Source organism: Pseudorasbora parva, chromosome 22, assembly GCF_024679245.1.
Source record: "Pseudorasbora parva isolate DD20220531a chromosome 22, ASM2467924v1, whole genome shotgun sequence".
Lineage (NCBI taxonomy): Eukaryota > Metazoa > Chordata > Actinopteri > Cypriniformes > Gobionidae > Pseudorasbora > Pseudorasbora parva.
In genome coordinates, this window is record NC_090193.1 from 25170342 (window position 1) to 25186265 (window position 15924).

The window sequence follows — 15924 nt, forward strand, 5'->3', positions numbered from 1 at the left end:
GAGAATTGACAACCTCTATTCAAATATTATTTTTAAAAGCATATTGGGTAATTGTGTCTGTTTCATTTGTGAAAACCAAATTGTGCACAGATACAATAATATTTTGAGTTTCTATTTATTAAATAAGTTTCCTTCATTGTATCAACTCAAATTTTTAATTGCAATAAACTCAACATTTTAACGCTACTCTGTGTGATATTTTCCCCCATCTAGCAGTGTAAAGGTATATGACCATCCAGTGAATATTAGTTTCTGTTCCTCTCAATTATGATTTTGTTTTAACTCCCACGGTGGACGATTTAGTCCAAGATTAACACGGCAATCCCCCTCTTCACATTCGACACGAATGTGCCATCGAGTGTTAAAAGGCGAAAGGCGAAGCTTGAATTTACGGGTATGTCCCTCTTTGGCTAATGTACTTTCAAGATGGAGGGGCAACATGGCGACCGGCATTCGAACCCCTCACACGTATGTATTTTCAATGGCATATTATAAATTAATGAGAATACTTTATTACTTGAAAGAAGTAAATATACATTAATGAGCACATACATTTTTTAAAGAACTAAGTGTTTTTAGCTAAGAATAAACTAAAAAATGTACACAGTGTAACTTTAAGGAAACCAGGTTACTTACTTTTTTAAGTTAAACCAAAAAGAAACTAACAATTTTTTACAGTGTATTTTTTAAACCAATTTACTTCATTGTATCAACTCAAATTTTTTATTTCAACAAACTCAAAAATTTAAGGCAACCAGGTTACTTACTTTTTTAAGTTAAACCAACAATATTTTTACAGTGTAGTATAATACAGCTAGCAGTATTTTGATTGGTTAGAATAACAATTACTATTAAAAGAGATAATTGATGTATTATCTACTTAATGTATTGTCTCAGAGTTAGTTATAAAGGACTTATGTTTCCCTTTATGTTTATTGCACATTTTCATTTCATGCATAATGACTCCATAATATTTAATTCTTACAAAAGTAAATACATAATATTGTATAGGGCCTTAGCTGAATTTTCATTTATATGTTGAAGTTAATAGATCCCTTGCTAAATCCATATCAGTGTAACAGACAATTTTGCACATTGCGTCCATTTTATTGCAGCAGTCCCATTTTTCATCTTATCTATGATTTTAGCTTCACACAAATTGCGCTGAAAAGGCCAAAGGTATTTTAGTTACATATTTTATTGTCATTTTAGGTCATAGGTTACAGGCGATACCATATCTTACATCATCCTGATAAATCTTCCTATATGGCCTAGACAACTCCCAATTGCTATAAATACCTCGGGGTCCTGAAGTTCCTCTTTACATTTTTCCAGCTTAAGGTACCCCGGGGTATGTAAGGATTTCATTCAACTTAATATCCTTATTTCTGCTATTTTTTAAATGTAATTATTGAAACTTTTTTTTTTTTTTTTGCTTGCAGAAAAATTGGATATAAAAATGGGGAAGCTTACACTTATAGCAGGTAATATGTCAAAATAATATACACTACACAATGCGTTTTATTCATTCTTTTTTATATTCGTCATTTACATAATATAATGTCATATTCTAGGTTTGGGCTTGGTGCTCTGCCATGTTGGTGAGTCAATAAGTATTTATTCTGTCGTGCAATTATATCATTCATTTTAATGAACTATTAATCACTGATATGTTGAAATCAGAAAGGTCATCATCACTGTAGGGAGAAAATGTCTTGTCTAAGAGCTTCTTTGTGTATCCATAACCAGCCTTCTCCATGGAAATGGGCTGCTACTTCACCAACTGGTCCCAGTACAGACCTGGAATCGGAAAGTATACACCTGCAAATGTCGACCCTTTCCTTTGCACGCATCTTTTCTATGCTTTCGCAATGATCAACCATGCCAATGAGCTTATCACATATGAGTGGAACGATGAGACTCTCTACAAGGCCTTCAATGAACTCAAGAACAGGCATGTTTTAGTTAAAATGTCACAATTAACTGTTATTAATTCTGAAAATATTATGACATTGTAAATTATCTTCATTATCCTCACAGAAATCCCCATCTTGTAACTCTCTTGGCTGTTGGTGGATGGAACTTTGGTTCAGCACAGTAAGTAATCTGTACAAATTAAAAAACAAAACAAACATTTTGCTTTAATTGTCAAATTGTTTGGCCGAATGAAATGAAAACATTGTTCCTTAATTTCTCAGGTTCTCCATCATGGTGTCCAATGCAGCAAACCGTCAGAGGTTCATTCAGTCTTCCATCAAATTCCTGAGGACTTATGGATTTGATGGTATGGACTTGGACTGGGAATACCCTGGATCAAGAGGAAGTCCACCTGAAGACAAAGAAAGATTCACACTGCTGTGCAAGGTGGGTCCGATTATAACTCACTGTTTTTTTAAGCAAATTTGGTGGTGCTCTTTACTTATATAATCTCTTTTTATGTATAATTATATGTTGGCCTTTGCAGGAACTTGTTGAGGCCTATGAGGCCGAGGCCAAAGCTACTGGCAGACGCAGACTCGTGCTGTCTGCTGCTGTATCAGCTGGTAAAGGCACAATTGATGCTGGATATGAGATTGCTGAGGTTGCCAAGTAAGTATAAAAACACTGAATCGAGACATTTGCAAATTGACAAAGCATTGAGATGAATGTATGCAGTAGCATGAGATGTTTTAAACTCCTCCAAAACATTTTTCCAGATACCTGGACTTCATAAATGTGATGACTTATGACTTCCATGGAACTTGGGAAAGATTCACAGGCCACAACAGCCCCCTGTACCAAGGCTCAAAGGATGACGGAGAGCTGATCTACTTCAACACTGTAAGAACTGCTTTACTGCAACACAAAGAACACAGAGAACACCGAATAAATAGCGAACTCATTTTTGATGCAAACTCTCCTCCTCTTTAAGGATTATGCTATGCGCTATTGGAAGGACAACGGTACCCCCGTGGAGAAACTCAGAATGGGTTTCGCAACATACGGCCGCACATTCCGGCTGACATCTGCAGATACGGATGTTGGAGCCCCAGCTAGTGGACCTGCTTCAGCTGGAACCTATACTCGCGAGGCTGGATTCTGGTCTTACTATGAGGTGGGAGATTTAGAAAATAAATTGAATATAGGCCTTTTCATTCATACTTAAATGTCTCAACAATCTCAACATCTAATACTGTCAATTAATATGTCGATGTATTTATAGATCTGTGGCTTCCTAGAGGGAGCAACAGTCCAGTGGATTGAGGACCAGAAGGTGCCCTATGCCACAAAGAATGGCGAGTGGGTTGGATTTGACACCAAGGAGAGCTTCGATATTAAGGTATTTTTGAGTCTTTACGGGAGTTGGACTTCATTGTCACGTTTTGCCAGCAACAGACTACAAACTCAGTATTTTACTCTCAATTTATAGGTCCGTTATCTGAAAGAAAATAAATTTGGTGGAGCCTTCGTGTGGGCGCTTGATCTGGATGACTTTGCTGGACAGTTCTGTAATCAGGGGAACCATCCTCTCATGGGCCATCTGCGCAATCTTCTGGATATCGGTAGGAATATTCACGTTGCCTTTACAAAACATTAAAATATATATATACTGCCAGTGGAATGCCAACTGATTAAACAAATTATACCAAATAGACACTTTGACCTGATCAAGTTTTGCTCAAGTGTTTTTTTCTTTAGTTGCTAATGCGACCTTTTACACCATAGCATAGACTGAACAAAATGAAGTATTGCTTTGTCATTGGTTGACCTAAATTGCTATTATCTAATGGTGTACTTAAATTTAACAGCTGACAGCTGATTGGTTGATTGTAATCCATTACATATCTTTCTACCATTTATCTTTTGCATTTAAAAATAAATAAGACCTGCATCCACTCCCACCTGTAGTCATCTAGCCAACCAATTACACATAGCAAGCAGGCTGTTGCGATGCTTTCCCCACCCCTGGCGTTTTCTGATTGGTCCATTGTTGAAACTAACATTAATGAGCTGTGTTCTGTGTCAGGAGGTGATATTCTTTTATCACTTTGGCTAAATTGTTCCGAATATAAACAATCGATGTGATAACTTTGTTCTGCGGGGTCTGAATTGTGATCACTAGGTGGCGCTGTTCGCCCTAAGCAAGCTAAGGCAGTCTGTGGTAAAATGCAAATTGGCAGACAAGTATTTTGACTGACCTTGGTAAATTGGACAACATTGCACTCTTTAGTTAACATGTGAGTCAAGGAATACCTTGAAATTTCAAAAATGTTGGAAACGTATAAGCCTATTTATTAAAAAGTCATTTTTCTAACCAGTAGGGGGTGGTGCCACAAAACCTCATACTCAGACAAAGATGGCAATGCCATCTTCCAATTTGTATTTCAATAAGCCACTGACAGAAGGGTTAAAAATTATAAGCAAAATAAAATCTAACTGACCTATAAATGTGACTTTGAGAGTACAATTGGGAGACCCCCAAAACAGTGATTTGCCCCTGGCAAATGCTAATATACCTTTGTTCTTGTTTTTTAAGAATTGCCCCCTCTGCCTCCAACCACCACCCTCAAACCTGGACAAACAACCATAAAAACCACCACTACTACCACCACCACCACTCATGCTCCAGGACCAGGATTCTGTAATGGGAAGCCAGATGGACTCTATCCTCACCCTGAAGACAGCAACAAATTTTATAACTGTGCTGGAGGCAATACTTACATGGATAAATGTGGCCCAGGCACTGTGTTTGATAATAGCTGTAAATGCTGTAGCTGGCCTAAACACTAAGGAATCACCAATTTGAAAAAAACATCAGTGAAACAGGACACTGCACATTTGCTTAAACACACAAATGAATCCAAACTAAACATATATGACTTTATGTTTCAGTTTCATTAATGTACAATGAGCATAATTCTTTGTGCTTTATCTTTCCGTTTGAGCGTATTGTATTTGTGTGTAATGCTTTTTTATGTTTCTTCTTTTTGAATATCTCAAACTGTAAATCTGTTAATATGACTCGTGTGAGTAACAATGCATTTTAAAGGGTAAAAAATAAAACCTCATATAAATAAACAACATGCAACCATCAAAAGAGATTCTAGTTACATTGTATTGCATCATCTTGCATTCAAAACAGAATGCATGATGGGATGAATAAAAAAACACTTTCCACCATGACAGATGATTAATTAGCATTTGCATTATGTTATGGACAAACATATCTGTTCTATCAATAATCAAGACAGAATTTAACAGTCCCAAGCAGAATATCTGCAATTTGGGGCAAGAAATATTCAGTTAATTAGACGCTGAAGATCTTCATAGAGGATTACAATTAAGGATTACAAAGGGTTAGTTCACCCAAAAATGAAATTGATGTCATTAATGACTCACCCTAATGCCGTTCAACACCCGTACTGCTGAATGGTAGTAACCATATGGTAGTAACTGCTAAACTGCTGAAATCACGTGACATTGGCGACCCGAATCATTGATCGATTCACTGATTCATGAACCGTTTGATTCTTTTTGGAGGCACATGGAGGAGAAGACCATGCTGAATAAAATCGTAGTTTTTGATATTTTTAAACCAGAATGTATTTTCGATGCTTCAAGAGACTCTAATCAACCAACTGATGTCACATATTGACTACTTTGATGATGTTTTATTAGCTTTCTGGACATGGACAGTGGGCATTGACTGCATTATGCTCTAGGACTAAAATATAAAATATCTTAAAATGTGTTTCGATGATGAATGAAGGTCTTACGGGTGTGGAACGACATTAGGGTGAGTCATTAATGACATCAATTTCATTTTTGGGTGAACTAACCCTTTAATATATTACCTCTGAGTTAGCCTTTCTGCTGAAAAGTGGTGCACTGTAAACCCGAAACCAATTAGCAAAATTCTAAAAAAAAGTAAGTATTTTTTATTTAGTACTCATACATTTTAACTTAACTTGAAATATTTGAACTAGCTAATTCATTTAACTTAAAATTATCATGTAATCTCAACTTAAATATTTTACAGTGGAAACTTAATACAATAAAAGCTAAATTGGTAACAATGCTTTGATAGCATCAGCATAGCAACTGCTGAATAAGTAAGGCAATATAAAACATTTAACGTTCTCAAACCAAGGTCATGGTCTACTCTACACCATTATATTAAAAGGCAGAAACTCTTCTAAGCTAGCCTATAGCGAAACATGAAACACTAAGTCTTCCACTTAACACTAATCTAACAAAAAAACATTTTTTAAGCATAATTTTAAGCATAATTTAAGCATTTACCCATATTACAAAAAATGTGTCAGTTTTGTAAAATCTGAAAAAAAGAAAGTTTGAGCATTAGGGTTTACATATTGGCAGGTATTTTTTGCAATGTTTTGGTAATGTTAATAGTTGGTGTGCTTGAAACTGCCATTTAATTATGTTCACACTTTGATGTCAAGTTAAAGCCTCACTAACTTTTCCGTCCGCTACAGGGCACCTATTCAAAACAAAGGCATTGTTTGATGATGCAGAATCTTGGGATATGTGGTCTACATCTCACAGCCGGTGGAAAATAATCGGGATGGGACTCGGGCAGAAATCATGTTCATGAATGTGATTATTAACGTTACTGTGAAGCAGAGCAGGACAGAATGTTGAAGGAGCTGAGCAAGGCCACTGGAGCGATCATTACGCAAACACATGTCTCACGAGCAGCTGGACTTTTATTATGAAGGTACACAGTAGCCGGCGCTATTTCCACGTTTCCGGTCATGAGTATGAGGTAACGCAGCTCTGTTTATCATATTAGATACATTTGAGTGTGTTCAAAATGATATTATGACGTTATTCTGTGCGTTCATTCGCTCAGCGGCTGCTGTGACACTTGTTGCACTGCTAAGAGTAAAACGCTTCTGCAGAATACCGGAAACCAAGGGTAACGCAGATATGATGCAATTGACAGGTGACTCCTTCAGACGTCCCGGTTCCATGGTTAAAATATCAATTTTCACACAATTTACAAATAGCTGGAAACATTTAGGATATTGTAAGAATTCAACTGAAGAAAATATATAACACTGACCTGGTGGTCTTTGGATTAATCAAGTGAAATGGAAACCAAAAATGGAACCAAAAAAGATATTACTCATTCATTGATTTCACTGTAAGAAGTGAATGTGACTTATACTGCGTACTATTCCTTCAGATCCAACATGCTGCATGTTTCTAATGTTTCACATGTTGACAATTTGCAGAACCTGATTTCACCAAGTTTACAGTTTATTTCAAGTTCAAGTTTAGGCTTAAAACCAGGGTTAGTTGCTTCTTCCCTTTGACTTTAGGGATAATGTATGGCTAGTGTTAGATTTAGGGGGTAGGGACAGTTATGATTACATTTAAATCCAGACAGGAATGTTGTTTCAGGATGCGATCTTAAAGGGATAGTTCACTTTGAAATTAAATTTTGATATTTTTTAGATTACCTCATGGGCATCCGAGATGTAGGAGTATTTGTTTCCCCAGTAGTTTCAATTTTGATCATCGGACGTAGTGGTGCACAAGAGGTAAAAGCGATATAAATACTATTCGTTTTCTCACACAAACCACTTGTTTCGTGTCTTACGCCATCAGTGTGTACTTATGATGTCGGATTCTTTCATTTGGACTTCTGTTTATGCTCTTTGAGGTGGTGACCATAGACCTGCATTATGTGAGGCACAGACAAGAACGGTTTGACCTAAAATGAACAAAATTGAAACTACTGGGGAAACAAATGCTCCTACATCTCGGATGCCCATGAGGTAAGCTAAAACATATCAAAATTTAATTTCAAAGTGAACTATCCCTTTAAATTTTAATGTTGAGCAGGGTTTTTCTTTGTTGTTGTTGTTGCTTTTTTACTAATTCCACATTGAAGCAAACTTTAGCAGGGGAGAATAACAGTTGTTCTGTTTCTATTTCTGGCCTTGAGTTTCCTCAGTAAATTTCTAGAATGGCTGCTTTAGATTTATGAGCAAAGGTCTGTGGTAATATTACTTGAAGAGACTTTCGCATTTTACTTCAATGGACCCTTTTTACAGACTGTGTGTTTCTACAGTTATTAACATTATAAATCTAGCAATGCTTTTTATATTTTCATTTTGTGTGTGTGTGTGTGTGTGTGTGTGTGTGTGTGTGTGTGTGTGTGTGTGTGTGTGTGTGTGTGTGTGTGTGTGTGTGTGTGTGTGTGTGTGTGTGTTGTATATTGTCTTGGCATTTAATTTTTTAGAAAACTACTGCTGTTTGGGCGTTTCTATTAACACGACGGCTGAGCGAGTGACTGCAATTTTGACATATTTCTCTTCTCTGTCCACAGTAATCAATCGCTCCATATTTTTTCCTCTTATGGAAAGTCATAGAAATACTATCTGGATTTTTTTCTTTTGATAATGGAGCAAATGGAACTGCAAAAAATATATTTGTTGTAGTTTCCATTCATCGCTGTTGAAGTTTAAACTAAGATGACTTCCGCTTCTCAGAACCCTGGAAATGTGAAAAGGGCAACATGAACTTGTCTTTAAAAAACACAAGTTAGTGTTCACTAAACCGCTCTATTACAGTATAGACAAACAGAACGTCTAAATAAAAGAAACTAAATTAAAATTCAACAAACCCTCCTAAAACCCCACAATATGTCTGCTGATAGACTGCTGATATGCTCATACATAAAAAGATGATGTGCTTCATATCATAAAGAATGTCATAAACCTAGTTAGATTACCTAGTTAAATAGACATGGTGTAGCTAAGCCATATAAATGTAAAGCTCTCTCATATTAAATGTATTGCCTTTTACATCTTCAGATTCTGTCCTGTTTTTGTTGCTACATACTATTTATCTGGTATCCAAGACTCTTGATAATGTACCTTGATAATCTGTTGCTTTTATTGACCATACACTCTGCACTTCCCTGTATCATCCGACCCTATAATAGCTGTTGTTAATTTATATTGAACCTTTTAAATGCCATCATTGAGCATTAAAATGAAATGTGGCATTTCACCATATAGCTCAAAGTACACTATATTGCCAGGGGACACCCCTCCAAATCATTGAAGGTGTTCCAAATCACTTCCACAGCCAATCAAGCACCTAGGCATGCAGACCGCCTCTACAAAAAGTTTCACAATTTGTGAAAGAATGGGCCCGTCTCAGGAGCTCAGTGAATTTAAGTATGATACCCTGATGAGTTGCCAACTGTGCAATAAGTCCATTTGTGAAATGTCCTACTAAATATCCCGCGGTCAACTGTTAGTGGTATTATAACAAAGTGGAATCAATTGGGAACAACAGCCACATAAAATCAGAGAGCGCAGTCAGCACATGCTGAGGTGCACAGTGCGCAGAAGTCACAAACTTTTTGAACACCCCCAAACTTTGCGTGGTTTTCATATTAGCTCAAGCATAGAGAGCTTTATGGAAAGGGTTTCCATGGCTGAGCAGGTGCATCCAGGTTTTACATTACCAAGTGCAATAGAAAGTGTTAGATGCAGTGGTGTTAAGGACGGCACCACTGATCTCTAGAGCAGTAAATATGTGTTCTCTGGAGTGACGAATCACACTTCTCTGTCTGGCAATCCGATGGACAAGTTTGAGTTTGACAGTTGCCAGGAGAACGTTACTTGTCTGACTGTATTGTGCCAAATGTAAGGTTTGGTTGAGGGAGGGGATTATGGTGTGGGGTTGTTTTTCTGGGGTTGGGCTTGGCCCCTTAGTTCCAGTGAAAGGAACTCCTAATGCTTCACCATACCAAGACATTTTGGACAATTTCCTGCTCCCAACTTTGTGGGAAAAGTTTGGGGATGGCCCCATCCTGCTCCAACATGTTTGTTGTAGAGGAATTTAACTGGCCTGAGTCCTGACCTCAACTTGATAGAACACCTTTAGCCTGAATTAAGAGTGGAGACTGCGAGACAGGCCTTCTCGTCCAACATCAGCGCCTGACCTCACAAATTTGCTTCTAGAAGAATGGTCAAAAATGACCATAAACAAACTCCTAAACCTTGAGGAAAGCCTTTCCAGAAGAGTTGAAGGCAGAGTGTAAAGGCAGGCGTCCCAAAACTTTTGGCAACATAGTGTATATTTCCTAGCCTAGAAATCTAGATGCACCCGGCGGCATCTAGATTTAGACAACCCCAAGGCATCTAGATTAGACAACCTCAACTCTCAATACACGTCTGAGCTGTAAAAACCAAACTTTGGTCAGGCCAATTACATCGTGTATAGAGTCGGTGGGCGGGGCTAAACATAATGATGGCCGAGTTGCGCTTGCATGCTACTAGTAAATGCAGAAGCTGGTGAACAGCGACCTTTCGAATCAGCTTTGACCGCGACTCTGGAAGACTTGGAGTTAAGCTTTTCTCTAAGAAAAGAACAAAGAACGGCACTGAAGTCATTCTTAAAAAGGGAAGATGTGTTCTGAGTTTTGCCGACCGGATATGGTGAAAGTTTAATATATCAACTAGGTCCGCTTCACTTTCGTTGCTCTGGTTGGTTCTAGCGCTATCCTATCGCGTGCAGAGGGAGTTTGAAAGACAACCGTTTATCCCGCCCCTCGGATTGAGCCCTGTCAATGGTGAGACCAAACATCTTGATGTGGATCTGGCTTGTCAGGCTATATATTTCCATCATGAGGTGATAATCTAGTCAGGTTCTAAAAATCTAATACAGAACATGTACGTTATAAATTGAGGTGTCAAGCTAATTAGATTTCTTAGTGTAGTCTAAAATAAAGAACTGACCACAGCAAAGTCATTTAATCAGAATAAATGAATCTTCAAAAGCATAGAGCTAAATTATTATTTTGCAATTTTTGTTGTTTAATTGAATTAAATTAATGTATTTTGTAAAGTGCTTGCAGCTTCATAGAAAATGCAAGCTTCAGTGCTACAACCAAAAAGCATTCTGTTATCAGTCAGAGATGATGTGTCAAAGTAATGTCATTTGGCATATGGCAGTAATATACAGCTAAAAGATAATATGTTTATTGGTTTGTAAGCCATGTATTTAGTTAAGCAGACACAATTAACATGTTAAGAAATTATTATAGTCTTTGATCGTAATGATTACAACATAAGGATGATTAATATTTGAAAATGTTATATTAATGATAATAATAATATTAAATAATAATAATAAGAAGATTATATTAAAATAATGCAAATACATGGAGCTTTTTAAAATATACAATCAAGAATAAAAGTTAAAGAGACATGACGAGCTTCACAAAATATAGCTGGCAGATATCTGCTAAGCATTCTTGGAGGACTTCTTAGCTTGTCAGATCATTGGGTTGCAGTGATAAATAGAACTGTAATTCATCTGCATAGCAGATTTTTATGTTTTTTAGATTATGGATCTAAGAGGTTGCTTAAAAACAAAATTAGTCCCAACAGGGAGCTCTGCAGAACACCACAGTTGATTGTATAAGGGAAAGATAAATCATCTTCAACTGACACTACAAATGTTCTATTTTACATATAAAAATGAAACCAGTCCAACGCCTAATCTTGCGCTCCCACTAACACATCCAGACACAAGAGCTATCCGCTATAGAAACAGAATTAGAACTAAAGTCTCAATAACTATAGCTTAAACAGTCTTATAGGAACCACATCTGTATTACAGCTGGAAGGCTTCATAAAGACCCTGTTCTGATATAGGTGAAAAATAATCCAACACCTCCCCACAGAATTTTGGTTATACTATACAGACCATAAATATATGGTAGATAATATGTGGTGTTAATAAAAAATCTGATATTTCACTATAAAGCCATTCAAAACTCATTGATGCTAAAACTGCAATTTACACAAAAAAAGTTTTTTCTTTTTTTCATGTCATGCATCCAGTGGCCTGTGTAGCCTGTATTTTTATTTGCTATTTCGTTTGATAAATATTTGATTTTGAATGTTGTTTTTCGTTTGTTTCTAAGTTTTAAAAAAAGTTTAAAAAAAAATACAATTTCTATAAAGTACTCCTCAGATGACAAGTCAGTTTATTAATTTCTTCTAAGCAAGGAGAAGATGAACAATAAACAGATTTACAAAGGAGTCCTTCAAAAAGAGAGACTTGCACTTACAAACTACACCCAGATGAAATGAAGATGTAACACAGTCAAGAAAAATATGTTCAGTTTACACTAAAGTTCCTTTACATGAAACAACTGATGTTTAGTCTCATTTGTGTGCAGTATTCTGTTCCATGATTTGCAGATGTTTTTCAGAAGGTTTTACATTAGTGATGCTTGGGCCAAACACAGCACTTACAGCTGTCATCAAACACAGTGCCCACTGCACATTTTTCCAAGAAGGTATTGCCTCCAGCACAGCTATAATATTTATTGTGGTCTTCAGGGTGAGGATAGAGTCCATCTGGCTTCCCGTTACAGAATCCTGGTCCTGGAGCATGAGTGGTGGTGGTGGTAGTTGTGGTGGGTCTTGTCGTGCTTTGCCCAGGTTTGGGGGTGGTGGTTGAAGGCATAGGGGGTATTTCTGCAAAAAGCATATTACTTAAGCATTCTTTTTTCTTTTTTTTCTTCAAAAACAACCAGTCCTGCAAAAAAATAATTTGTGAATATTCCTACCGATATCCAGAAGATTGCGCAGATGGCCCATGAGAGGATGGTTCCCCTGATTACAGAACTGTCCAGCAAAGTCATCCAGATCAAGCGCCCACACGAAGGCTCCACCAAATTTATTTTCTTTCAGATAACGGACCTATAAATTGAGAGTAAAATAATGAGTTTGTAGTCTGTTGCTGGCAAAACGTGACAATGAAGTCCAACTCCCGTAAAGACTCATAAGTACCTTAATATCGAAGCTCTCCTTGGTGTCAAATCCAACCCACTCGCCATTCTTTGTGGCATAGGGCACCTTCTGGTCCTCAATCCACTGGACTGTTGCTCCCTCTAGGAAGCCACAGATCTATAAAGACATTGACATATTAATTGACAGTATTAGATGTTGAGATTGTTGAGACACTTAAGTATGAATGAAAAGGCCTATATTCAATTTATTTTCTAAATCTTCCACCTCATAGTAAGACCAGAATCCAGCCTCGCGAGTATAGGTTCCAGCTGAAGCAGGTCCACTAGCTGGGGCTCCAACGTCCGTATCTGCAGATGTCAGCCGGAATGTGCGACCGTATGTTGCGAAACCCATTCTGAGTTTCTCCACGGGGGTACCGTTGTCCTTCCAATAGCGCATAGCATAATCCTTAAAGAGGAGGAGATTTTGCATCAAAAATGAGCTATTTTTTCGGTGTTCTCTGTGTTCTTTGTGTTGCAGTAAAGCAGTTCTTACAGTGTTGAAGTAGATCAGCTCTCCGTCATCCTTTGAGCCTTGGTACAGGGGGCTGTTGTGGCCTGTGAATCTTTCCCAAGTTCCATGGAAGTCATAAGTCATCACATTTATGAAGTCCAGGTATCTGGAACACAAATCAGGAGGGGTCTAAAACATCTCATGCAATGCTGATTCAATAGCCTGCTGTGACCCTAGGACAAGTGGTTTTGAAAATTATTGGATGGATGATCTGGTGTCATCATACTTACTTGGCAACCTCAGCAATCTCATATCCAGCATCAATTGTGCCTTTACCAGCTGATACAGCAGCAGACAGCATCAGTTGAGGTTTGCCAGTAGCTTTGGCCTCAGCCTCATAGGCCTCAACAAGTTCCTGTGCAGAGAAAAATCAAAAATGAAAATTTGGGATAATGCTCAACAAAATTTGCCTACAAAGACAGTGAGTTATAATCGGACCCACCTTGCACAGCAGTGTGAATCTTTCTTTGTCTTCAGGTGGACTTCCTCTTGATCCAGGGTATTCCCAGTCCAAGTCCATACCATCAAATCCATAAGTCCTCAGGAATATGATGGAAGACTCAATGAACTTCTGACGGTTTGCTGCATTGGACACCATTATGGAAAACCTGAAATTAATTTTGGATTGCATTTCAGTTGACCAATTTAACTGCTGCTTATTGTGATAATGTTTTGACAAAAAAAAAGAAAGAAAAAAAAAGAACCAAAATACTTACTGTGTTGAACCAAAGTTCCATCCACCAACAGCCAAGAGAGTCTTAAGAGTGGGATTTCTGTGAGGATAATGCAGATATTTTAGGATTCCATAATATATAACAATATCTATTAATTTTACATTAGCATGTCTAACTGCAGGGTTCATTTCCTCATTTTTTCCTCTTATTCCTCAAAAACTTTTTTTGCTATGAGTCATTCAAAAATTTTAGCATCTGAAAAGTGTTAAACATTATATTTTAACTAATACATGCCTGTTCTTGAGTTCATTGAAGGCCTTGTAGAGAGTCTCATCGTTCCACTCATATGTGATAAGCTCATTGGCTTGGTTGATCATTGCGAAAGCATAAAAAAGATGTGTGCAAAGGAAAGGGTCGACATTTGCAGGTGTATACTTTCCAATTCCAGGTCTGTACTGGGACCAGTTGGTGAAGTAGCAGCCCATTTCCATGGAGAAGGCTGGTTATGGATACACAAAGAAGCTCATAGACAAGACATTTACACACACTCAAATGCACTTCCAATATCTCATCTCTCATCTAGACAATGCAATCAAATATATATAAAAAAAGAGATTGTGATCTAATAAATACTCATTGACTCACCAACATGGCAGAGCACCAAGCCCAAACCTAGAATATGCAAAAAAATATCAGGTAAATTACAAATATAAAAGAATTAATCAAACATATACATACTTTAAATTCCACTTTGCAGTGTAAATTATTTCTTACCTACTACAAGTGTAAGCTTCCCCATTTTACTGCAAATTTTCTATAAGAAACAAACTTTTTTCTTAATTACAATGCACTAATAGCTTATTTAAACATCTTAGCTAAATTCTCAGTGTAGAAAATCCCTGATGGTTACATACCTGGGGTACCTGTGAGATGAAAATGTGAGGATGAACATCAAAACCCTAAGGTTTTTATACTAGTTGGGTGTTGTCTAGGCCACCCTAATATGGGACGATTTATTAGGATGTTGTAAGATACGGTATCTACTGTAAACTATGGACTGAAATGACAATAACATGTGGAAGAAAAAAAAAACCTTTGTCCCATTCAGCACAATTTGTGTGAAGCTTCATAGATAAGCTGAACAAGTGGAACTGCTGTGGTAAATATGTCTACTATTATATCATGGATTTAGCAATGTAATGATGTGAATGAAGATGTTCAGCTAAAGCAGATTTGTAGAAATCATAGTATCATGCATTTGATCAAATAGGTCAAATACATGATATACATGTATTTTGATCAAGAGTAGTAATAATAGTATTTATGTCAATGATATTGTGCCAAGAACATAAGTACCTATTCTTATTAATTTCATAACCATGTGATCATTATAGTTCAAATCATAATGCAATATGTCTCAGAGAAAATAAAAGTGATGTCTGGCAGCAATTAGCCTAGAAATCTAGACGCACCCTAGCAGCAGCAAATCTAATCTGAAAAAATCTAACAAACATCTTGATGTGGGTCTGGCTTGTCAGGCTAGGCAGCAATGGCATTGAATACCTGAAACCTAAAAAAATGTTGACGAATGGTCAAGGGACCCTGGCGTCAGCTGTTGACGCACGGGGTACCCCTAAATCGCCATTTTTCGACGTACTGGGTAATCCACTGATTTCAATGAGAAACCTAGGACGTCATAAACAGACGTGTTGGCGCATGTGCATGTTATCGTCATGATGGACTGGGTTATAATTTTTCCATTATGACATGTTGGAGTGTGATTCTCAATTTAATCAGCCAGTACAATTGTATTTACATTTATTTATGCTATGATACACGTTTGAAACAGTAGTCAAACCCCACCCCGCCCTAAACCTACCCTTTTGCGTATTATATGATATAAAACA

At 37.2% G+C, this 15924-nt stretch overlaps 2 protein-coding genes across 2 annotated transcripts; one reads left to right on the top strand and one right to left on the bottom strand.

The window, feature by feature from the left end:
- Positions 1–1447: 1447 nt before the first annotated feature.
- LOC137057952 (acidic mammalian chitinase-like) lies at positions 1448–4785 on the top strand. The gene is made up of 11 exons (XM_067431066.1): positions 1448–1484; positions 1575–1601; positions 1750–1954; positions 2041–2097; positions 2199–2364; positions 2465–2589; positions 2697–2820; positions 2912–3094; positions 3203–3319; positions 3410–3542; positions 4517–4785. The coding sequence occupies exons 1-11, from the start codon at positions 1460–1462 to the stop codon at positions 4768–4770; spliced, it is 1416 nt and encodes a 471-aa protein (XP_067287167.1). The 5' UTR covers positions 1448–1459; the 3' UTR covers positions 4771–4785.
- Positions 4786–11995: 7210 nt separating this feature from the next.
- LOC137057934 (acidic mammalian chitinase-like) lies at positions 11996–14941 on the bottom strand. The gene is made up of 12 exons (XM_067431046.1): positions 14932–14941; positions 14792–14831; positions 14663–14689; positions 14312–14516; positions 14060–14116; positions 13786–13951; positions 13574–13698; positions 13326–13449; positions 13056–13238; positions 12831–12947; positions 12608–12740; positions 11996–12515 (listed from the first exon to the last, which is right to left on the bottom strand). The coding sequence occupies exons 2-12, from the start codon at positions 14814–14816 to the stop codon at positions 12259–12261; spliced, it is 1419 nt and encodes a 472-aa protein (XP_067287147.1). The 5' UTR covers positions 14817–14831; positions 14932–14941; the 3' UTR covers positions 11996–12258.
- Positions 14942–15924: the final 983 nt, after the last annotated feature.